Source organism: Anolis sagrei, chromosome 6 (assembly GCF_037176765.1).
Source record: "Anolis sagrei isolate rAnoSag1 chromosome 6, rAnoSag1.mat, whole genome shotgun sequence".
Taxonomy (NCBI): domain Eukaryota; kingdom Metazoa; phylum Chordata; class Lepidosauria; order Squamata; family Dactyloidae; genus Anolis; species Anolis sagrei.
This window is the reverse complement of record NC_090026.1, coordinates 24,885,617-24,910,977: the sequence shown is the minus strand read 5'-3', so window position 1 is coordinate 24,910,977 and position 25,361 is coordinate 24,885,617. Positions and strand designations below refer to the sequence as shown.

The 25,361-nt window shown below is 41.6% G+C and overlaps 1 protein-coding gene across 2 annotated transcripts; it reads left to right on the top strand.

The window, feature by feature from the left end:
* The first annotated feature begins 426 nt into the window (after positions 1 to 426).
* On the top strand, positions 427 to 25,037 carry SULT2A1 (sulfotransferase family 2A member 1). 2 transcript variants are annotated; one of them, XM_060780614.2, is made up of 8 exons: positions 428 to 603; positions 10,285 to 10,379; positions 11,655 to 11,793; positions 14,774 to 14,982; positions 16,113 to 16,239; positions 18,684 to 18,778; positions 21,206 to 21,386; positions 24,723 to 25,037. In XM_060780614.2, the coding sequence occupies exons 3-8, from the start codon at positions 11,658 to 11,660 to the stop codon at positions 24,872 to 24,874; spliced, it is 900 nt and encodes a 299-aa protein (XP_060636597.2). In that variant the 5' UTR covers positions 428 to 603; positions 10,285 to 10,379; positions 11,655 to 11,657; the 3' UTR covers positions 24,875 to 25,037. The 2 variants fall into 2 exon arrangements, with proteins under 2 accessions (XP_060636596.2, XP_060636597.2); XM_060780613.2 differs by lacking the exon at positions 10,285 to 10,379 and having other exon boundaries at positions 427 to 603.
* The last annotated feature ends 324 nt before the right edge of the window (positions 25,038 to 25,361 follow it).

Here is a 25,361-nt window from a genome sequence, read left to right as displayed (position 1 = left end):
AAGAGACCTCATGGGCCATCCAGTCCAACCCCCTCCCAAGAAGCAGGGATATTGCAACCAAAGCACCCCTGACAGATGGCCCATCCAGCCTCTGTTTAAAAGCCTCCAAAGAAGGAGCCTCCACCACACTCTGGGGCAGAGAGTTCCACTGCTGAACAGCTCTCACAGTCAGGAAGTTCTTCCTAATGTTCAGATGGAATCTCCTTGGAACTAGACAAATACCAGGAACAAAGGGGACTGAACTGATCAAGGGTGCATCTACACTATATTTTAACACTGAGCCATGATATTTATAGGGGTGCCAAACTTCATTCATGCTGCAGAGTGAATGCACCCAATTGAGGCAGTGCATGGACATTTGAAAGAGAGGGAGATGAAGAAATGGATGAGTGGGAAGTGCTGCCGGGTCTGTGAAGAGGAAGAGGAGGGCTGCTGAGATATTTGTGGGAGTGCTTCATGGGTCAGAAGGAGTTGCAAAGCAGCGTCAGCTTGAAAGGGGTGGAGGAGGAAGAAAGAGAAGGAAAGGGAAGCTGCAGGTTGAGCCGGAATGATGCTCCCCATTGAAGCCTGTAAATGATAAGGGCACAGGCTTCACCTACCCAGGTAGGAACGGTCACTTGGCAGATGCCCATACCCTACTTCCCCTTCCTATGGCTGCCACTGATTATTTCCCCCTGATAGAGGATAAGGATAGTTCCTGTCCTGCACCATAAAGCAGCCAAGGGAGGATACCTGTCTTATTAAATTGCTCCAGGATGGAAGGAGGTTGTGATCAATATAAACCTAAATGAGTGGCACCTTTTTAATGTCCAAATAAATGCATGTACCACTGCTCTACTGCTTGTCCTCTTGCAAGAAAGCATAGGTCGCAAATAAGTAAGTAGGATAGTAATTACAACAACAACAATTTTTTGTTTGTTATCTGCCCTTCCTTGAGACAGGATACAACACAGTCAAAGTGCATGGATGAAATCATAAGACCATTAAAACACATATCTTTAAAGACATAGGCATATGATTAAAACACATGGATAGAATCCTAGAATTGGAAGAGACCACTAGAGTCATCCAGTCCAGCCACCTTGATTAGCATTTAATTGCCTTGTGGCTTCAAAGCCTGACTGGTTGCTGTCTGGTGGGATCCTTTGTTGGGAGGTGTTAGCTGGTCCTGATTGATTCTTGTCTATTTTTACATTGTTTTCATTTTTGTTCCGTTTTTAGGTACCTCGTGCAGTGTGCAAGCCGCCTTAAGTCCCTTTGGGGAGATGGTGGCAGGATACAAGAATGAAGTTATTATTATTATTAAAATACAAAGTAGCAGTGAAAAAACTCCATATAGTTTCACATCTCCTCATAGACTTTGTAAAGGGAGTTCTGTTCTTTGCCACTAAATATGGTAATAGTAACCAGCCACTCCCAAAGCAGCAGTTCTGTTGAAGCAATCAGTCTTTTTTTTTTTTTTTTGCAACTGATGAATTATAGAATCATAAAGTTGGAAGAGATCTTGTGGGCTATCCAGTCCAACCCCATTCTGCCAAGAAATGGCTATAAGGTTGATAATAATATTTTAAATTGATTTTAACCTAATGTTTTATTCATGGTGCAATTGCCTTGTTATATTTTGGTTTTGTATGTGTGGCATTAAATTGTTGCTGGTTATAAGTCGCCATGAGTCTCCCCTCAGGGCTTGAGAAGGACAGGGTATAAATGTTCAAAGCACCCCCAACAGATGGCCATCCAGCCTCTGCTCTCTTTTTTTGTCGTGTCAGGAGTGGCTTGAGAAACTGAAAGTCACTTCTGGTATGAGAGAATTGGTCGTCTGCAAGGACGTTGTCCAGGGGACACCCAGATGTTTTGATGTTTTACCATCCTTGTGGGAGGCTTCTCTCATGTCCCCGCATGAGGAGCTGGAACTGACAGAGGGAGCTCATCCGCGCTTTCCTCAGATTCAAACCTGCAACCTGTTGGTCTTCAGTCCTGCTGACACAAGTTTTAACCCACTGTGCCACCGGGGGCTCTGCATAAAAGCCTCCAAAGAAGGAGCTTCCAGCACACTCCGGGGCAGAGAGTTCCACTGCTGAACAGCTCTCACAGTCAGAAAGTTCTTCCTAATGTTTAGGTGGAATCTCCTTTCCTATAGTTTGAAGCCACTGATGAAGTGGACTGGAGTACACAAAAACATATAGTACATATTTATTTTTCTGTTTTCTAGGTGCTATAAAATCCCTTGATTCCGTTTTCAATTTATATTTTTAAAAAGTCTGGAAAGATGGCTATCTTCTCTTTCCTGGGCTGTATCAATTTGAGTAATTGAAAAGAAAAGTCAGTAGTGATTCATACCAAAGAACAAATGCTGGATATTATTTTTCTCCATCCCACAGGTGGTCTCTAGTGCTTGCTCAGTGTCTGTTTGTCTGTCTGTGTTGCTTTCTGTCCTGCTTCCTGCTCCCACTTCAGGCCTCTTTTAAGCGGCATTCTGACTTCAAGAGCCATGGCCTCATCCACACGGAAGAGCGGCCCCATCGCTGCGGGATTTGTGGGAAGCGTTTCAAGCAGGCCTCCAATCTAGGCGAGCACTGCCAGATCCATTCAGGGGAGCAGTCACACCATTGCGCTGCTTGTGCCAAGTGCTTCAAGACCCCCTACGAACTACAGAGGCACATGATAACGCACTGTGGAAGCCACAGCTGAGGGGCCACCACTGAGAAGGCCCTGTCCCTTGTCTCCACCAAGCGCGCTTGTGAGCAGGGCTTCCACTGACTTTGCAGCACAAGGAGCCCTTCTTCTCCATCAGAGGCAGCACTGCAACGACAAGCCCGACGCCTGTGGTGTTTGTGGCAAGAGGTTTGCCTATGGACACAGCCTGCGGGTTCACGAGAGGGTGCACATGGACGATTGCCCCTTTTCCTGTCCTCTCTGTGGCAAGGCATTCAAACAGTCCAATGCCTTGGTTTCACATGAATGTGTGCACACGGGGGAGCATCCCTTTGTCTGCCCGACCTGTGCAAAGCTTTCAAGCAGTCGTCGTATTTGGCTATCCATGCATGCTCGCATACAGGTGAGCGTCCCTATGCTTGCAGGACTTGCAACAAGGCCTTTACACACCCCTCACTTCTCCTGCAGCACCAGCGAGTTCACAGCACAGAGCGGTCCCATCGTGGCCAACACTGTGGCGAACTATTTAAAGACCTGGCATATCTGGCTGTGCATGAGAAGGTACACATAGGCCAAACCCCTTACAAATGCCCTGTTTGTCAGAAAGGCTGTGCCCATCCATCAAACTTACTGCAGCACCAGAGAATCCACCAAGATGGATAGGAAAAAATGTTGTGTGTCCTGGTTAGTACTAACTACCTAGACTAGTGGTTCTCAACCTTCCTAATGCCATGACCCCTTAATACAGTTCATCATGTTGTCGTGACGCCAACCATAACATTATTTTCGTTGCCATTTCATAACTGTAATTTTAGGAAACAAGGCATTTAAATAAATAGCTGCAACATATACTGCAAACACAAGGTTTTGCCTCTAGGAGGCATGGAGGAGTAAGTTCTTGAATCATTTCCTTCTGAGCAGAACTTTGCAACTGCATGGCAGTCAGAAAAGCATTAGTAAAGATTTTATCCCCAATCCAATAGAGTGAAAGGACTGATAAAAGAAGGTATTGATACAGAGAAGCAGGAGACACTGAACTTGTTTCTGGAGAACAGTACTATGCCTTGTCGAAGGCTTTCATGGCTGGAATCACTGGGTTGTTGTGAGTTTTCCGGGCTGTATGGCTATGTTCCAGAAGTATTTTCTCCTGACGTTTCGCCTGCATCTATGGCAGGCATCCTCAGAGGTTGTGAGCCTCACAATACTGAGTTTGTCTGGTTACAATGAGGTTCCAAAAGCTTGCTTGAAGAGCCAGGTTTTTACTCTTTTCCTAAAAGTCAGGAGGGAGTGGGGCGGTCTAATATTCCCAGGAAGGGAGTTCCACAACTGAGGGGCCACCACTGAGAAGGCCCTATCCCTTGTCCCCACCAAGCGCTCCTGTGAGGCAGGCGGGATTGAGAGCAGCCTCCACAGATGATCTTAAATTTCTGGAAGGTTCGTAGGGGGAGACACATTTGGATAGGTAAGTTGGGACTGAACCGTTTAAGGCTTTATAGACTAAAGCCAGCACTTTGAATTGTGCCCGGTAGCAAACTGGCAACAAGTAGAGCTAGCGCAACAGCGGAGTTGTATGTTCCCTGAGCCTAGCTGCCACCCATGGGACCATTTTGAAGCTTCTGAACAGTTTTTTAAGGTAACCCCACATAGAGCGCGTTGCAGTAGTCTATATGGGATGTAACCAGAGCATGGACTACCGTGGCCAAGTTATCCCCCATTGGAAGGGGTACATCAAATATCTCCACTTGTATAACCTTTCAAGCACACACAGGGAAGAAGAAAGGTCTTAATTTTAAGGCTAAAGAGTCTTCATCCAATAAAAATGGTTGTAGCATAAGCTTATCCTTGCTTGGGGTCTTCAACCTAAAACCACTAGGATTCTGGCAAGTGGTTGCAGGGAAGGGCATGATTTATTCCCTTTGCCTGCGCTGATCAGCACAGGGAAAGGGTGATGGTGGTGTTTCCATCTGGACAGCAGATCAATTGGAATCAGACCTAATCCAGATGTCCAGACTGACCCAAAGCTCCAGGATACTCTGGCGTTTCCAGCAAATGACTGAGTATCCCCAACTTTGCCAAAAGTGATGCAAAGTTGGTTTAAGGTCAAAAAAGTGATGCTTACCTGAAACTGCTGTGCATTGTGAAGACAGTGGCGAGTACAGAGTTTTCAGCCAGTGTAGACAAGCTCCTGCTTTACCATTTGTGGCAGGACTTGTTCTTGACCCCCCCAACCCCATAGGTCTCTATGCTCCCAACAATCTTGGATGTCCTCCTCAGTCAGGCAGCCAAGAAAATTCTCACACTTGCTCAAGACTGTTTTCAATCACTCTTCATTCAGGTCTAACTTCCAACTCTTCTCCTGTTGTGCAGGTTCTGCTTTCCATCCATCTCCTTTCCTCCAGAGACCTTCCTTATTGCTGTATACCTTCAAGTCATTTCTACCCTAGCAGGACCTCATCATAGTATTTTCTTGGCAATATTTGCCAAGCATTTTCTTGGTCATTGCCTTCCTCTGAGGCTGAGAGAACGAAACTTTGGAGGCTTTTAAACAGAGGCTGGATGGCCATTTGTGGGGGGTGCTTTGAATGCGATTTTCCTGCTTCTTGGTAAGGGGGTTGGACTGGATGATCCACGAGGTCTCTTCCAATTCTATGATTCTATGATTTACTCAAGATCACACAGTGGGGTTCATAGATTCGAATTCCGGTCTTCAGAATCAGAAGTCCAGTATTCAAACCACCACCACCACGTCTTTTATGTCATTCTGTTGACATAAAAGTCTTTGCATACTTCATTATGGAGGTTTTAACAAAACCAAGTAACTGGTTTTCCCTTTTTCCTGAAGTTTGTCCACGCACATGTTAAAATTATGGTTGAGATTTGCCTCTGGAACTTTGGTTACATTTTTTCCTAAGACGAGAGTTTGGGTTGAAATTTTCCTAATATGGGATTTGGTGTAAAGACTGGAGTGCGGAAATGAAATTGACCTCATATTTTAAAGAGGAGGCAAACACTGTTTTATCTGTCCAGATCATTTTTACCTTTCCTGTCAACTGAAAAGGTTCCCAGAGCTGCTTATAACCTTCAGAACAAATGCAATTCTTGCCCACAGGCTCACAGTATAATAACAACTGTATAAAACATGCAAAATAAAAAAGCCTAAGAAGGCATCAATTCTTTGTATCTGCAGACCGAGAAATTATTACAGTACTCGCAATTGGCACCTATAAACTGGGATACCATCAAGTGGTGGATATTATAAAACTAAATTATAGTTACTACATTTCAACCATTTTTTCAGCTCGTGGTAACTCCCTAGTTCTCTTTGAGTGGACTTTGTGAATGTCCAAATATTGTTAGACTACAGTACCCATCTTCTCTTACCACTATCTGGGATTGATGGTAAAGGTTTCCCAGGGCCCTTCTACACTGCCATATAAAATCGGGATTATCTGCTTTATTTATTTTATTTATTTACAGTATTTATATTCTGCCCTTCTCACCCCACAGGGGACTCAGGGCAGATCACAATGCACATATACATGGCGAACATTCAACGCCATAGACACACAACATATATAGACAGACACACAGATGCTATTTAACTTTCCAGCTTTATGAGGGTATACTCAAATACCGGCCACCGGGGGAGCTGTTGCTTCACCATCCACTGATGGAGTACTTCCTCATTCTTTTGCACGCTACTTGAGATTTTTATGGCGTTATAAATTAGTTAAATTGTCTTCCCGCATAAGTGGTATCTAAATTTTCTACTTGACAGATGCAGCTGTCTTTCAGGCTGCAAAGGTCGACAGCAAGCTAGACAAATAGTTGGGAGCTTACTCCGACCCGGGCTGGCTTCGAACTCATGGTCAGTAGTGACTTTAATGCAGCTGACTCCCAACCAGCAGTCTTAATTATATGGCAGTTATAATCTATATGGCAGTTTAGAAGAGGCCCCAGTCTTTTCTCTAGAGAAATGGCACTTGTTCTTGCTCAACTGAATCCAATAGCTGCGTTTCAAACAGTCTACACTGCAGAGTTAACGCAATTTGACACTACTTGAACTACCATGGTTCAAGGCTATGGGACTCTGAGAGTCGTAGTTTGGAATCTGCACTCTTGGGCAGGAAAAGCTACAGACTTTGTAAAACTACAACTCTCGTAATTCATTGAGCTATGGCAGATAAAGTGGTCTCAAACTGCATTAATTCCACAGTGTGGATGCACCCCTAGAATGTCTTGCCAATCTAAATAAGCTCTTCTTGCACCATTCTCAAAGGGTCCAGCCTACAATAACACCCACAAAATGACCGCTTAGAAAAAAAAGCCCCATCTGGGGCATTTTCTCTTTTATTGTCTCATAGTTTGGAACATATGTTTGCTTCTGAAGTGTGCTTAACACTTACCAACTTTTCACACTGTGACGGATTTAAAAAGAAAAATGGGCTTCTACAACTTATGTATGTCTAAGGCAACAATCCTAATATTTGTCGCAGGCACACATAGAGAGACTGACCTATATTGATAAAACTTTGGAAAAGTATAAAACGTCTCAAAAACTTGTGCCCCAGGAACCTTCAGCCTTTTAAAACCATCTTTTGACTGGCAATATATCTCAGTTTGGACTTGCAGCTACCAACAATAAAAGCAGGCCATTAAAATATATTAGGCATGTATAAAAATGTCAAAACATTTATAGGATATTACACATCAGCCCTTATGAACTTAGGCATGTGTATGTATATTAGGGTTGGCAGAGTGAAAACTGGAAACAATTCCTGCCCATTTGTGTGGAAGAAGAAATTTCAGTTGGTGTTGTTTAACATACAACCAGTAAGAAGCAACGCCTAATAAAATCCCCTCTACTATACAACCTTTTAATGATAGAAACCATTCCCAGTTTTCACTTTGGCAACGCAAAATATATGTATGTTGGGCCAGATCTAGAATATTAGATTTCAGCAAGTGTATAGATGTATGTGAATGACCAAAACTATCCAAGACACATAGCATAACTTACAAAATGGAGCAAAGGCTACACAGAAGTGTTGTAAAAATATAACCCAATAATATGTGTGTGTGTGTTTGTATGTCTAGGTCTAGACTATATGTATGTTTGATCTACAAAGAGTCCTACATGGCACACAACTCATTCATCATCCAGTTTAAAATATTGGTGGGGCTTTGGGTGGGGGGAATTAATTGAGGATGATGGGACTTGTGTTGCTGTGAGTTTTCAGAACTGTATGGCTATGTCCCAGAAGCATTCTCTCCTGACGTGTGCCAACCTGTAGTAGGAATGCCTAGCAAGGCAGCCTCTTGCATAATCCTGTGAATCGTTCCTTGAATGACGAAGGGTAAGATCAAGGTGAGACATATACTGAGAAAATTTACTTTTTCTACATTTACAGTTGTAGTGTTTTGTTTTACCAGGGTTATCTAGATAGTAAGGGTATAAGATTTTTTTAAAAAAATACAAAGAATGACTATATTTTAAATAAACTTACATGGATTGTAGCATAGGTATTACATTATTTTTCCACATGATCACCATTCAGTTCAATACATTGTGTCATCCATGGGATGGACTTTTGATGCCTGTGTCATCAGAGTCTCCTTCCGCCTTTTCCAGCCAGTTCGTCACTTCAATTTTCACCTCCTTGTCATCGGAAAAGTGTTTTCCACCAAGGTGTTCCTTCAATTTAGTGAACAGATGATAGTCACTGGGTGCAAGATCAGGGCTGTGAGAGGGTGGCTTACAACATCTCAACCAAATGAAGTCAACAACTCTTGTGTTGTATGAACGGTGTGTGGACGCACATTGTCATAAAGGAGACAGACTCCTGCTGTCAGCATCTCATGACATTTGTTTTGGATGGCTCTGCAAAGTGTCTTCATGGTCTCACAATATATTCCATACCCATTTTGTCACATGTCTTGACATTCCGTCCTCTCCACAAACTGAAACAATTTCGCGATGAATTGCAGCAGCGTTCATGCTCTTAGCATTTAGATCGCGTGTTGCAGCAAAAACTTTGCACTTTGAGGGGAACGGAATGAGGACGCTAATCTCTTACCTTCACAACACCAGTCGATGAGCTACTGACATCTGGCACTGCTCGTTTGCTTCTGCTGGCTTCCCGCTACACGACAGTGATACAAACTTTCCCCACGAAAACTCCTCTCGAGAGCTACGTGCCTTGTAACCTTACTTTCCAGATAACCCTCGTATATCCACACTAAGTTAAGCAGTGCCTGGGAGAATGCTGCCTGGGAGCACTTAGAGATTAAAGGTATCTTTCTAATATATGTCTTATTTACAAACATACAAGAAAATAGATAATATATCGGATTCCCTCACTTGCAAGGTAAAGGTACAGTGAACACATCTGACCTTGCGCTTTGCTACTCTGCTGCTGAGTATGCATGCCCAGTGTTGGAACACATCTCCCCATGCTAAAACAGTGGATGTGGCTCTTAATGAGATATGCCACATTATCACGGGTTGTGTGCGCCCTACACTACTGGAGAAATTACACTGTTTAGCTGGTATTGCACCACCTGACATCCGCCGGGAAGTAGCAACCAATAGTGAAAGAACCAAGGCAGTGACATCTCCGGCCCATCCCCTGTTCAGATATCAGCCAGACGCCAACACCTTAAATTGAGAAATAGTTTTTTAAGATCTACAGAGACACTCGCTGGAACACCTCACTAAAAGTGGCAGGCTAAAACTCAGAACCTCAAATAATGGCTGACACCAAATGACAGACTCCCCCCTGGGCACACAAAAAACTGGGCGACTTGGAAGGCACTGAACAGACTGCGCTCTGGCACCATAAGATGCAGAGCCAACCTTAAGAAATGGGTCTACAAAATGGAGTCAATGACATGTGAGTGTGGAGAAGAGCAAACCACAGACCACCTCCTACAATGCAACCTGAGCCCTGCCACATGCACAATGGAGGACCTTCTTATAGCAACACCAGAGGCACTCCAAGTGGCCAGCTACTGGTCAAAGGACATTTAATCAAATGCCAAGTTTTCAAACTTTGTGTTTTGTTTTTTTTTAAATACAATACAACTGTTTGGTTTGCTCCTGATACATTAAATAAAATTGGATTCCTCTGTTAAGAAGCAAGAAGAGCAACCAATTCCATTGAGAAACTTGCAGCACCTCTCTGTTTGCGGATCCAGGATCAGCTCCAGTTTTTTGAAGTGAATTTACAAAACCGGGACAGAACTAGAGAAGGATATGAGTTCTTATTTGTTGACCCAAAATGGGTAGATAAGAAAGATGTAGAAGAAGATATCAATTAAATAGTGTTAACAATGACAAAATAACAAGTTCTAGGCATAGAGACTAGGACAAAATAAATACAATAAGCTCCTCCAAAGATGAGATTTCTCGCATTTGGTTCCCATTATTTCCACCCACATACGCTTTTTAAAAGCTGGGGTCAATGGATCTGTGTGGGCTGTATGAAGGGCGCTCTGTTAATGATTTGCCTTTGGGCTGCTTGCTTTGAATGGGCAACTTCAATTTGTAAAGATGGCAAGACCCTCTTTTTTCAGTTTTTCATAAAAACTGGTGGTTGTAGAACTCTTTCTTTTGGCCTCTTCTTTTAGGTTGTAAACAAGTTTTCCCGCTCTTCCCTGGGATTTTTGTTGATTCGGATTTCTCCTGGTCCCTGCATTTCCTGGCAAAAGTAACTTATTCCCAGGTGAGTGATCAGCTTTAAAGAAGATATATACCTTAGAGTCTTGCTTATCGAACATAAACGGGCCAGCAGAAAGTTACATAAGTAAAAATGTTGGATAATAAGGAGGGGTAAGGAAAACGTCAAATTATGTTATCATTTTACAAATTAAGAACCAAAACATCATGTTTTACCACAAATTGACAGAAAAAGCAGCTCAGTACATGGTACCTTTAGGCAAGTGAGGTTTATATATCTGTGGAATGTCCAGGGTGGGAGAAAGAGCTCTTGTCTGTTTGAGGCAAATGTGAATGGTGCAATTGGCCAGCTTGATTAGCATTGAATGGCCTTGCAGCTTCAAAGCCTGGCTGGTTGCTGCCTGGGGAAATTCTTTGTTGGGAGGTGTCAGCTGGCCCTGATTGAGGCTTGTTTGGAATTCCCCTGGTTGGTTGGTTGGTTTGTTTGTTTTTTGGTGTTGCTCTTTATTTAAAAAAAAACCCTGTAAAATCAGGACAGTAAATAAAGAGCAACACTCAAAAAATGGGAATTCCAGACAAGAAACAATCAGGGCCAGCTAACACCTCCCAACAAAGGATTCCTCCAGGCAGGAAGCAGCTCAGCTTTTAAGCTGCAAGGCCATTCAATGCTAATCGAGCTGGCCAATTGCAACATTCACACTTGCCTCAAACAGACAAAGAGTTCTTTCTCCCAGCTTGGACATCATTCCAGAGATATATAACCCTACTTGCCTAGTTTCTAACTAAAGCCCACTTTATCAGATGCATTAAGTACCGGTACTATTCTGAACTACAGAAATGGGTGTGTACGCATATGTGTGTATTCTATCTATGTACACACACCAACAATTGCAGGGGAAAGCACTGCGGGGATTGTAAACAATGATGTCAGAGTGAAATTAAATGTGGAAAGTACAGACAGGGATATAATTGCAAGGTAAAGCAAAGACGAAGAGGAAGTGTCCAAGCTCTCAGAAAGCAACCTGTAGTTTGACTTTTGCAGAGGCAGCTCTCTCAAAGATTAGCATGCAGGTTTTGTCCAAAAGCTTTTAGGTCTGATATTAGTGTTTTGTACAAGAAGGAACTTGTAGTTCTTTTCTTTGGCCAGAGTCCAGTTGGGGCACCAAGGCACATATTGGGGTCATAAATTCAAAAATGATGTAGTGCTGTTGGACTCTTCCTGCACTCAGTTCCTTCCTCGCAATCTGTCTTAAGTTGAATTCAAGTATAATAATATAAATGGAGTTTTGTCATCATGCCGAGCTTTCCTTTTGTTTCACAGGAGATGGCTGTGCAGTATGTCCAATATAAGGGGATAAAGTTTCCCCCAGGATACAATTCTGTGGACAGCCTTTGCTTTGCTGAGAATGAATTTCAAGTGCGAGATGATGACATCTTCAACATCACTTACCCTAAGTCTGGTAGGAAAGCAACCCTGTAATGGGGTACATTTCGGAGTTAGATTTACCCCTATTAAAGCTCTTACTTCCAATACAGGCAGTCCCCAATTTACGAATAAGATTGGTTCTGCAGGTTTGCTCCTAAGTTGAATTTGGATTTTGAAAAATGTGGCTTGTTCTGGAAACAAGGATTGGTGATAAAGCTTCAAGGGAGACACCTTTTCCCCAGGATAACTCTTTCAGGACTGAATTTCCCTTCCTAGGAGTAGGTTTCTCTTACATCCTGTTGCCTCACCTCCGTTCTTAGAATCATAGAATCAAAGAGTTGGAAGAGACCTCATGGGCCATCCAGTCCAACCCCCTGCCAAGAAGCAGGAATATTGCATTCAAATCACCCCTGACAGATGGCCATCCAGCCCCTGTTTAAAAGCTTCCAAAGAAGGAGCCTCCACCACACTCCGGGGCAGAGAGTTCCACTGCTGAACGGCTCTCACAGTCAGGAAGTTCTTCCTCATGTTCAGATGGAATCTCTTGTAGTTTGAAGCCATTGTTCTGCATCCTAGTCTCCAAGGAAGCAGAAAACAAGCTTGCTCCCTCCTCCCTGTGGCTTCCTCTCACATATTTATACATGGCTATCATATCTCCTCTCATCCTTCTCTTCTTCAGGCTAAACATGCCCAGCTCCTAAAGCTGCTCCTCATAGGGCTTGTTCTCCAGACCCTTGATCATTTTAGTCGCCCTCCTCTGGACACATTCCAGCTTGTCAATATCTCTCTTGAATTGTGGTGCCCAGAATTGGACACAGTATTCCAGATGTGGTCTAACCAAAGCAGAATAGAGGGGTAGCATTACTTCCTTAGATCTAGACACTATGCTCCTATTGATGCAGGCCAAAATCCCATTGGCTTTTTTTGCCGCTACATCACATTGTTGGCTCATGTTTAACTTGTTGTCCACGAGGACTCCAAGATCTTCTTAACTATGAGTTGTTTGTAAGTCGGATATTTGTAACTTGGGGACTTCCTGTACTTAAAGGATGTGGGATCGAGGCTGAAATGACACAAATTAGCATAATATTTGTGTGTGTGTGTGTATAATCACATATATATGGTTTGAGATAGGGATCTATTAGTACCTATGACTTCAGATATATATATATATAGGATGGAACTATTATATGTATATGGTTTGAGGTTGGACTCTATCTGTTCCTCTATTTTTAGATAGAGAAAGATAGATATATATGATGGAACTCTTATATGTATATGGATCTATTCACCTTTGTCCTAATTATTACAAGGCCATCCTTCTTATAAACGTACACTCATAGGCCTTATGGTATAGATCAAGTTTTCAAATTACTGTATATACTCAAATAATAAGCCGAGTTTTCCAGCCTTTTTTTAGGCTGAAAAAGCCCCCCTTGGCTTATTCTGGAGTCAAAGTTATTTATAATTTTACTCCGTTGTTGTTGTTGTTGTTATTATTACATTTATTATTTTACTTCATTTATTATTATTATTATTACATTTACATTATTTTGCTCTATTATTATTTTATTACATTTATTATTTTACTCTATTTAGTATTGTTACATTTATTTATTATTTTACTCTATTTCATTATTGTTATTATTACATTTATTATTTTACTCTAGTATTACTTTTATTATTTTATTCTATTATTATTATTACCTTATTTTACTCTATTATTACTGTTATTATTACATTTCCATTATTTTACTCTCTTATTTTTATTTTTGTTACATTTATAATTTTACTCTCTTTATTATTATTGGCATGATACATAAGCAAGCACATTTACATTGAAGAAGGTTAGAGTAATGGTTTTATCAGAGTTGGACAGTCTTATCTTAAATTACAGTTTCATGTAAATATTCAAAAACATTTCACCTAATGATGTCTCAGTTAATGTAATTTTATTGGTATCTATTTTCATTTTAAAGTTGACCAGTAGTTGCTGCATTATCCGCCCTGGTCTTATACTCGAGTCAATACGTATTCCCAGTTTTTTGTGGTAAAATTAGATGCCTCGGCTTATATTTGGATCGGCTTATACTTGAGTATATATGGTATACTAGCAGTCCCCTGCCACGCGTTGCTGTGGCCCACATGGGGGTTCTGTGTGGGAAGTTCAGCCCAATTCTATCGTTGGTGGGGTTCAGAATGCACTGTGATTGAAGGTGAACTGTAAATCCCAGCAACTACAACTCCCAAATGTCAAGCTCTATTTTCCCCAAACTCCACCAGTGTTTACATTTGAGCATATTGAGTATTTGTGTAGAATTTGATCCAGATCCATCATTGTTTGTGTCCACAGTGTTCTCTGGATGCAGGTGAACTACAACTCCCAAACTCAACATCAATGCCCACCAAACCCTTCTAGTGTTTTGTGTTGGTCATGGGAGAACTGTGTGCCAAGTTTGGTTCAATTCCATCGTTGGTGGGGTTCAGAATGCTCTCTGGTTGTAGGTGAACTACAAATCCCAGCAACTACAACTCCCAAATGACAAAATCAATTTTTGTGTGTGAAGGACATACATTGGGTTGTTAGGTGTCTTGTGTCCAAATTTGGTGTCAATTCGCCCAGTAGTTGTTGAGTTCTGTTAATCCCACAAACGAACATTACATTTTTATTTATATAGATAAAACTGGAATTTAAAAGGTTGTCTAATTTACTTGCAGACATACAAATCATTGCATTTTCTTTTAATGTGAGCCCCCTCCCCTAACACATGTATTTCTTAATTGCTAGTTTGGAAAGAGTTGAAAACAAGGTTGAAAATGCCACTTAAAAATATTCAAACACTTGGAAAGCTAAACTGAATTCTGTCTCGATTGTGAATTTGGGAAGACAGAACTTGGGTTTCAGTACTCTATCCGCACACCCAGAAATAAGCTCTACTGAACTTACATCTTAGGATATCGGAGTAGGATCGTGTTATTAATCAGGATTTCTTCTCTCTTATCCTTCAATCAAGGGACGGTATGGATGATTGAGATTCTGAGCTTGATCCTCAATGATGGAAACCCAACTTGGAATCAAGGTGTCCTCAATTCCCTTCGTGCTCCTTGGTTCACCACTCAGCTGGGTCTGGAGACAGCACACAACCTCCCATCTCCACGTCTGCTTACCTGCCATCTTCCCATTCAGATCTTTCCCAAAGCCTTCTTCAGCTCCAAAGCAAAGGTAAGTGACATGATACCAAGGGCCCTTCAACACAGCCCTATATCCCAGAATATCAAGGCAGAAAGTCCCACAATATCTGCTTTGAACTGGGTTATCTGAGTCCACACAGCCATATATTCCAGTTCAAAGCAGATAATGTGGGATTTTATTCAGCTGTGTAGAAGGGGCCTTAGTTGCTCCATCCTTTCTGTAATCATCCCCTTTGACTTTAACTAGTTCCATTAACATGATAGCTCCATTATATATCCCTGTTACTTCTTGACCTTCTAAACCAGTTTTATTATTATGTCACTACAATTTTAATTTCAGGCCTGGTTTTTCACTTTAAAAAATTAGAAATTATTTTTTTCTGCATGGACTCATCCAATGGATGTGGTCAATTCCAAATCTCAAAACTTCTTCAGGTTATCATTACAGCTGTACTTACAGACTAAAGGAAGTATTTATATATTATGGCATTTCCCCTGCTAGTTAAGAATATATCTTTGAATCATATGTTGGTGTTGGCATAATGTAAAATAAATCACATGTAGTTCATGTTTGATCAGCCCACACACTGCCTTACCAGATATGCCATGGAGGTGAACAGTAAAGAACAAGTAGTTTACTCTTCTTAGTTCAGAACAACATATGTACTATGTGATCAGTTGCATCGACTCACATAATGTCCTTTTTATGAGAGGTTTAAAATAGTCTTTCTTTATCCATTTGGATAAACTAATTCTGCAACTCATGAAGCAAGAGTACACTCCAAATTCTGCTTCTCTCTTCAAACTGTCTCTCTCTGTACCGACATAGCTTAAGCCTGAACAAAAATGTAACAGTATCCAAAAGTCCCAGGCTCAGCCATCTCCCTGGGTATTGCCCAACCAATCTGCTTCATGAATCTCATTTTACAATTGACACACACACACACACACACACTGATTCCTTGCATGCTCCAACTTTGAGTCTTTGTATTTGACTGTCAGACGTTATCACTTTTATTGTTTTGGATGCTGCTGCAGAATTCAGCCCCAGAATGTGCAAATTTCCAAATTTTACAGCATGAGTAATAGCCTGCTTTCATATATTGGCAGTTCCCCGCACTATAATCTCTCCCAGAAGTTAGCAAGTGTTTTCTTCCACAGGTGGTATACACATTGAGGGACCCGCGGGATGTGCTAGTTTCCTACTATCATTTCTCCAAGATGTGCATCCCCTTTGGAGATCCCAAGTCTTTTAACCATTTCCTGGAGAGATTTTTGGAAGAGGATGGTGAGTTGGAAGAGGGAGATGGGCGGACAAATAGAAACAATAGAAATCCAATTGGAGTGTCTAGCTGCTCTTTGTCACACAATGCAATGATGGCCTATCAGTTCGGGCGGTGTTTCAGCTTGGAAGAAAAAGTCAGGGAATAATTTATCTGTGGCTTAGAATTATGGCTGCTGCAAATGGAATTCCTTCTTCAGAGGCAGATCGTGATTAGGCTGCTAAGAAACAATGGCTAAATCCACCAGGCCCTGCTTGTGAATTTCCTGAAACATCCGGCTGGCCATTCTTTGGAGTTAAAGAACTCAACTAGATATAGATCTTGCTAAGAGTTCTCACATTTTTGATTGTTCAGCCCAAACTCACAGAGGGATGTCAAAAATTCACTGTCTGTCGCAACTAAAGGATTCAAGATGATGAGGCAGAACTGTCTGCTTGGAACATGGGGCAATTATCCCTTTTCTCTTAATGTAGACTTCTAAACAAATCGTTGCATATATACCATATTACATTTTTTCCTGATCTAGCTTTTTCCTCTAAAGTTGAAGTTATTATTTTTATTTTGTGTCAAAAGCATTGCATAAAATAGTTTATTTAAACCTGATAAAATAAAGGGATCACAAGCTGCTAGGCCAAAAACGGGCAACAGTGATTGCATTGTCTGTAGCTTTAAACAATTCTTCCTCTGTGCATTGTGGGCAAGCATACAGATGCTGTGTTGTTTGTTCTGCTCCACAGTCGCACAAGGTAGATGTTTCTTCTAGGTAGTGCCATTTTGCCAGGTTGTCTTTTGATCTGCCAACTCCACTTCTGGGTCTATTCAGGGACTTCATAGAATCATAGAGTTGGAAGAGACCTCATGGGCCATCCAGTCCAACCCCCTGTCAAGAAGCAGGAAAATTACATTCAAAGCACCCCTGAAAGATGGCCATCCAGCCTCTGTTTAAAAGCCTCCAAAGAAGGAGCCTCCACCACACTCCGGGGTTGAAAGTTCCACTGCTGAACAGCTCTCATTTCAAGTTGCTCATTCTTTGTTTGCCCCTGGAGGAAGGTCTTTGTGGGGGTCCATCCAGTAGGAATTGCCTGATTTTGCTGCCCACAGGTATATTCTTGCTGTTGCTGTGGAAACATTTAGAGGAGTGGTGGTTCTCACAAAACTTTTCCTTGATTTAAGTCTACTGTGGGGACGCTGATAGCCATATAGTGCGTGGCTTTCACAATGTTCAACCTTATTTTTCTCGCAATTATGTTCCCATCGCATATGGGGGGGGGGGGGGGGGAATGCCAGCAAGCATATAAAGTCTATAAACAGATATAGGTTTAAGACATCCTAGGATTATTCTACATGTCTCATTTAGTGCTATATTCACCTGCTTTGCATGGGCAGAATTATGCCAGATGGGGGAGGCACACTCAGCAGTTGAGTAAGATAAGGCCAGGGCTGATGATCTTATTAATTTTGGGTCTGCACCCCATGGACTATTACTAAGTTTCCACAGGATGTTATTGCATGCAGCTACTTTGTGTTTGATGTTTGCACAGTGTTTCCTAAATGTTAGTGTTTGCTCTATGGTGACGTAGAGATACTTAGGTTGGGAAAGCTCTTGGCTTTCCCAGGTAACCTTCAGTTTCCTGTATTGTCGAAGGCTTTCATGGCCGGAATCACTCAGTTCTTGTGGGTTTTTTCGGGCTATATGGCCATGTTCTAGAGGCATTTCTCCTGACGTTTCGCCTGCATCTATGGCAAGCTTCCTCAGACGTGAGGACCTCACCTCTGAGGAAGCTTGCCATAGATGCAGGCGAAACGTCAGGAGAAATGCCTCTAGAACATGGCCATATAGCCCAAAAAAACCCACAAGAACTGAGCTTCAGTTTCCTGTTGGCTTCACGATTGGCAGGGTTAGGCTTTAGGTTATTATCTTTGTAGTAGCTGGAGAGATATTTCAGGGCATTAGCAAGTTGGTTTTCAACTGTTTCAAAGTCTTTTGCTTGTGTTGTTAGGCCAAGGTCATCAGAATATATAAAGCTCTTTGTGAGTCGTGGTTGTGGCCAATCATTAGTAATGATGTTAAACAATGTCAGTACAAGAACACTGCCTTGAGATTGACCATTGTTTTTGCCTCCTCCATCTACTTTTTCTGCCCTTAAACTCCGCATAGAAGTAGCAGTCCCAGGAGACCTAAAAGTTGTCTCACATTTCATATTTTCTAAAGCATCTCTCATAAACTTGATAACATGGGAACCCATTGCTTGCATGTCTTTTTGTGTTTCTGATGTTTAACTCTCTCTATATATAAGGAAATCAAAAGCAATACCAGCAAAGAAAGGTGACATTGAGATTGGGCCTGAAAACACAAGCTTCATGCATTTATTCCACTTATAGAAAAAGCATGTGATGTTTGGGAAGTCTAGTCTGTTATTGATGTTCTTGCATGCGTGCCTTTATGCAGTGCCTTTTGGATCCTGGTTTGACCACATCAGTGGGTGGATGAAGCTGAAAGGCAAGAGTAACATCTTCTTCATTAGCTATGAACAGCTGCAAGAGGTAAGAGCACAGAAGGAGATCTTTTCTTCTAGAAGGTGTTAGGTATCTTCTTGTTTGGAAGTAGGAGGAGAAAAAGAACAAACTTACTAAATATATAAAGGAGGAAAGGAGAGGGAGGTAAATATCTGAGGATTTAATATTTGCACCTTACAAAGCCAGCGTGGTGAAGTGGTTTCAATGTTGGATTGCAACTCTGGTCACCACTGTTTGAATCTCTGTTAGTTTCACCCATGGAAACCCATTGGGTGACAGGGTAAAGCAGGGATCCTCAAACTTTTCAAACAGAGGGCCAGGTCACAGTCCCTCAAACTGTTGGAGGGCCAGATTATAATTTGAAAAAACTTGAAAGAATTCCTATGCACACTGCACATATTTTATTTGCAGTGCAAAAACACTTCAAAACAATACAATAATGAAGAACAATTTTAACAAATATAAACTTATTAGTATTTCAATGAAAAATGTGGGCCTGCTTTTGGCTGATGAGATAGGATTGTTGCTGTTGTTGTTGTTGTTGTTGTTGTGTGCTTTCAAGTCATTTCAGACTTAGGTTGACCCTGAGCGAGGGCCAGGTAAATGACCTTGGAGGGCCGTATCCGGCCCCCGGGCCATAGTTTGGGGACCCCTGGGGTAAGGCATGGGGTACATTGACACTGCCAAATTAATGCAGTTCGACACCACTTAAACTATCATAGCTCAATACTGCGGGACTATGGGTATTGTAGTTTGAGAAGATTTTGGGCTTTCTCTGCCAAAGAGAGGTGATCACTCACCAAACTACAACTTCCAGGATTCCATAGCATGGCTGTTAAAGTGGTATTACGTAAAGTGAAAGGTTTCCACTTGACATTAAGTCCACTTGATTGCAACTCTGGGGGGAGGTGCTCATCTCCATTTCTAAGCCGAAGACCCGGCATTGTCTGTAGATGCCTCCAAGGTCATGTGGCCAGCATGACTGCATGAAGCACCGTTACCTTCCTGCTGAAGTGGTACCTATTGATCTACTAACATTTGCATGTTTTAGAACTGCTAGGTTGGCAGAAGCTGGGGCTAACTGGGTTCGAACCGCCGACCTTTCGGTGAGCAACTTTTTCAACTTAGTGGTTTTAACTGCTGCACCACCACAGCCCCATTAATGGTATTAGAATGCATGAATTCAACAGTGTAGATGAACTCTCACTCTCAACCCAAGAAAACATCGTCATAGGTTTAACTTAGAGTTGCCATTGCTTAGAAACAAGTTGAAGCCACATAACAAAAAATGCAACTGAAAATTTGGATTTATATTCATAAGAAACATGCTAAAATGAAACCAAACAGTCTTAAATGTGCTGCCACTTTCCCTTTCTTCCTCCTCCTCCTTTCCTCATTTTTATGCTGTAAGACAGTATTTTACAAAAGTGAAAATAGAATTTTGACACATCTGCTATACTATTTATATAGGAGAAAATTGTTCGCTATCTTATACTTCCAGAACATTGCCCCACACCATCGCATCTGACTGGCAGTAACTACTCAGGTTTTCAAACTCATAAATCTTTTCAACCTAAAGATGCCAGGGGTATTTATGCAAAAAATATGTTATAACACTTAACTCCAATCCCTTACGATTTTTATTCAGTTAATGTCATAACAATGGAAAAGAAAGCATGACGGAAGCATGTTATCAATTCTTGAGCTGCTTCCTCTGCAAAACTGAAGACAGCCTTCCCCACATTGGCATGGTCAAACTATGTTAGACTTCAATTCCCATCATCCTTGGCCTGCATATATCGGATATGAACTAGAGTCCAACACATCTGAAAGGTGCTTTTGGGAAAGGATTGTTTCAAACCTTTATTTTGTGAGAGATCAAAGCAAATTTCCCTATATTTTGTATAATTGGGGTTACTTACAATAGGTACAACATGGTAATGGATATGAAGTCAAGAGCTAATTCCTAGAATCCTAGAGTTGGAAGAGACCTTGTGGGCCATCCAGTCCAACCCCCTGCCAAGGAGCAGGAAAATCGCATTCAAAGCACCCTCAACAGATGGCCATACAGCCTCTGTTTAAAAGCCTCCAAGGAAGGAGCCTCCGCCACACTCCGGGGCAGAGAGTTCCACTGCTGAACAGCTCTCACAGTCCGGAAGTTCTTCCTCATGTTCAGGTGAAATCTCCTTTCCTGTAGTTTGCAGCCATTGTTCCACGTCCTAGTCTCCAGGGCAGCAGAAAATAAGCTTATCTATTTTTCTGCCACTGGGACATGATAATTTAGGGATTTGAGGTGACCTCAAAATCAGTCTTATGGTTGTACTCAGGATAAGTGGGATACTACAAGTTACTAAGCATAGGTCACATTTCATCTCAGATGTCTAGACCATAAGGCTGAAGATGTTCTTCAGGTGATACAGATCTCACTTGTGTTGGTGTTCTCTATCTCCATAGGACCTCTATGGCAGCATCAAGCATCTCTCAAAATTTCTAGGAAAGGAGCTGGATGAGGCAGCCATCACCTCCGTAGCAGAACATGCCTCCTTTGAAGCCATGAGGAAGAACAACATGTGTAACTCCACAATGCTTCCCAAGGAAGTTATGGATCAAGAGAAGGGGAGCTTCCTAAGGAAAGGTAAGGAAGGCAGTCACAAAAAAGAGTGACTAGCTAGGAAGAGTACAGTGCAAATAAGGAGTCTCTTGACTGGTCTCTTAGTTGTATGCAAAGGTCCATGGCCTTTCTTTGGGCCTTGACTTTCTCCTTTATTATTGTAGCATCCTAACCAGTATACTGACCATTAGAAACATTCTTGATCTATGGGCCCAAATGTATTTACACGAGGCAATACTCCATCACATGCATTTCCTACAGTCCCAGGTACTCTTAAGTGTATCCTGGTACTAATGGAAGGTTTCTCCCCAGTTTAAAAGTTATTTAGGGGGCGATTTTCAAGAGAGATTGCAGCTGGTGAGGAAAAGCTTAGCATTCCTCTTCCCACATGCTGCACCCCACATGACAGATAAGTATGGGAAGGAGAACTATTTTGGTGCTAATGGGAGAATTTTTCTTCCTCCCTAAGCTTAATTGCCATTTAAGAGAGGATTTCCAGAGAGGTCAGCTGTCCCTGCATGGCACAGTGATTTGAGCATTGAAGAGTTTCAATCCCTACTCAGCTATGGAAAGCTGGGCGATCCTGGATAAGTTATACATTGCAGAAAGACGACAGCAATCCTCATCTGAATAAATCTTGCTAAGAGAACCCTTAGGGCCCTTCTACACTGCCATATAAAATCCGGATTATCTAATCCAGTTCAAAGTGGATAATGTGGATTATCTGCTTTGATAATCTGTATTATATGGCAGTGTAGAAGGGGTCTAAGGGCCCTTCCACACAGCCATATAACCCAGAATATCAAGGTACAAAATCCCCAGTACGTGCTTTGAACTGGGTTATCTGAGTCTAGACTGCCACATAACCCAGTATAATGTGGATTTTATACAGCTGTGTGGAAGGGGCCTAAGATAGGATCACCATAAATTGGAGTTGATTTGAAGGCACACAATAACACAGCAGCAGTAACTCTGTCTCCTGTGCTCCGTTAGCTTTTCCTTGTATGGAATTATATCAAAACACATACACTGGAAGCAAATTAACATTTAATTTCACAGAAAAGGGTAAGGGCAATTTCTCTACAAGCAAAAAAAGAAGTGAAAGAAGCGAAGAGAAAGGATAAGAGGAACAATGCATCTATTTTCCTCCAAAATAAGCAAAACAGATGGATTATGCTCCCTGTATGCAAGGGGTGCTGGTATGTGTTGTTTTCTCTTGACCATTGTGCATTTCCCTAGTTTTTATTACAATGTTTGTTTGTTACTTTGTAAGGCATTGAATGTGTGCCTATTTTTGGATTGTAGACTGCCTTAAATCCCTTTTGGGAGAGAGGTGTGGTCTAGAAATAAAGTATTATTACTATTACTATTATTATTATTAGTATTACTATTATTATGTACAGAGCACTGGGTGCTTCCTTGGATGGCGTTCTCTAGGCATGAATATTGTGAGGATGTAGAAGTCACAAAGCACCACGACATTGAGTCCCCTTCAGGATGAGAAGGGTGGGGTATAAATAGAGTAAATAAATAAATAAACGAGTGTTTCCCAACCTTCCTAATGCTGTGACCTCTTAATACAGTTCTTTATGTTGTGGTGATCCCCAACCATAACATTATTTTTCTGCTACTTCATAACTGTAATTTTGCTACTGTTATGAATCTTAACGTAAATATCTGATATGCAGGATGTATTTTCATTCACTGGACCAAATTTGGCACAAATACCCAATACACCCATATTTGAATACTGGTGGGGTTGTACTGGTTTTTGTCATTTGGGAGTTGTATTTGCTGGGATTTATAGTTCACCTACAATCAAAGAGCATTCTGAACTCCACCCACAATGGAATTGAACCAAACTTGGCACACACAACTCTCATGACCAATAGAAAATACTGGAATGGTTTGATGAGCATTGACCTTGAGTTTTGGAGTTGTGGTTCACCTACATCCAAGAGCACTGTGGACTCAAACAATGATGGATCTGGACCAAACTTGGCATGGATACTCAAAATGCCCAAATGTGAATACTGGTGGAGTTTGGGGAAGATAGACCTTGACATTTGGAAGTTGTAGTTGGTGGGATTTATAGTTCACCTACATTCAAAGAGCATTCTGAACCCCACCAATGATAGAATTGGGCCAAATTTCCCACACAGAATCCCCATAACCAACAATAAATATTCAGACAACCCCATGTGACCCCCCCCCCCCCAGAGTTCCAACCCCCAGGTTGAGAAACACTGAAATAAACAAATAGAGAAAACTCCAGGAAATGCAGAGCATAGAAAGAGATGGGGATATCCTTCCAGCTGTCATACCTCCTCTGTTTCTTTTCCATCCTTTTACCATTTTAGGGACTCATGAGAAACAAATATCAGCCACTCACCCCCCCCCCCCCCATTATAAAATAATTGCAATGAAAAAATATAGTTGATCTGTGAAGAAAAATAAATAAGTTGTAGAATTTATGCAATTTGAGATCATCTGGATGTGAAATGAACTGTCTGGATCTGCCGTTTGCAAACTTTTAATGAATCCAAGTAAATATTTCTAAATGTGTCCATATGACCTAAATGTACATATGCAGGTTTTATAGAGCTGTGTCATGTGGACCTTGGCCCAAGTTCTTGTATGTGTCTAGCAACACTCTTTTTTGGGAATGCTGGTTTTACATGTTGGATTATTTTTGGCTCACAGAGGACCTGATATACAAATTGGCACTAGACAATTTATGTTTTACGAAACAAATTGTCTAGTGCCAATTTGTATATCAATGTTTTTTTTACGAAACATTGGAACTGCTTTATTAAGTATATAGTTGCCTGCGAACAAAAGAATCTACCTGCGAACAAAAGAAACTCATTATTTAAGATGCTAATGAGTTATGCTTTTGGATAGATGTGGATGATGGTGGCCCTGAAAATGTTTTTCAAATGTAATTCTCATAATGTGGTAATCACCAGTTATATTGATTAGAGTGGGTATTTTTTTCATGTCAGGAGCAACTTGAGAAGGTGCAAGTCGCATCTGGTGTGAGAGAATTAGCCGTCTGCAAGGATGTTGCCCAGGGATGTTTTGATATTCACCATCCTTGTGGGAGGCTTCTCTCATGTCCCCGCATGGGGAGCTGGAGCTGACAGAGGAAGCTCATCCGCTCTCCCCAGCTTCCAACCTCTGACCTGTCATTCATCAGTTCTACCAGCACAAGAGTTTAACCCATTGCGCCACCGAGGGCTCCAATTAGAGTGGATAGGAATCGCTGATTGGGTTGTCATTGCTATCCAGCCCTGGATTAGGACATCTGTAAACCAACTGGATAAAATTGATTATTTTGCTTTCACCCTCATTGTATAGGAATCTGTGGAGACTGGAAGACTCATTTCACCGTGGCACAATCTGAACACTTTAACAGGGTTTACCAGGAGAAGATGCAAGGCCTGAAGGAAACCTTTCCTTGGGATCATACTGGAGATCGATTTAGGAAAACCGCTTGCTTTTTGAACTGAAAAACTTTGCAGCTTTTCACAACTGCCTTGATATTATACCTATGATCCATAAAGCTTTTCTATCATCCTGCATACATGAAAGCCTGTTGTGGCTAGAGGTCAGAAAATATTTTTTTTTTGCACATGCTCAGTGTTGAATATTAAGGTACATTTTGCTACAGAACCCGTGGTATATGATATTATTGTGACTGTCTATGCTTCCAATAACCTTGTTGAAGCTGTTCTGGAATGAGGGCCACTATCTGGAGGGATGGAAGATGGCCTGAAAAGCTGCTCTAGGTTACATAGAATTACCCTGAAAGTTCGGCAGAGTATCCTTGTTTCTTTTCTAAAAATCATAGCAGATATGAATAATTTTTGTACATTGGTGGGAAATGACTTCAAGTCGCTTGTTGACTTATAGCAACTCCATGAATTTCCTAGAGTTTTCTGAAGCAAGGAATACTCACAGGTGGTTTTGCCAGTGCCTTCCTCTGAAATATAGCCT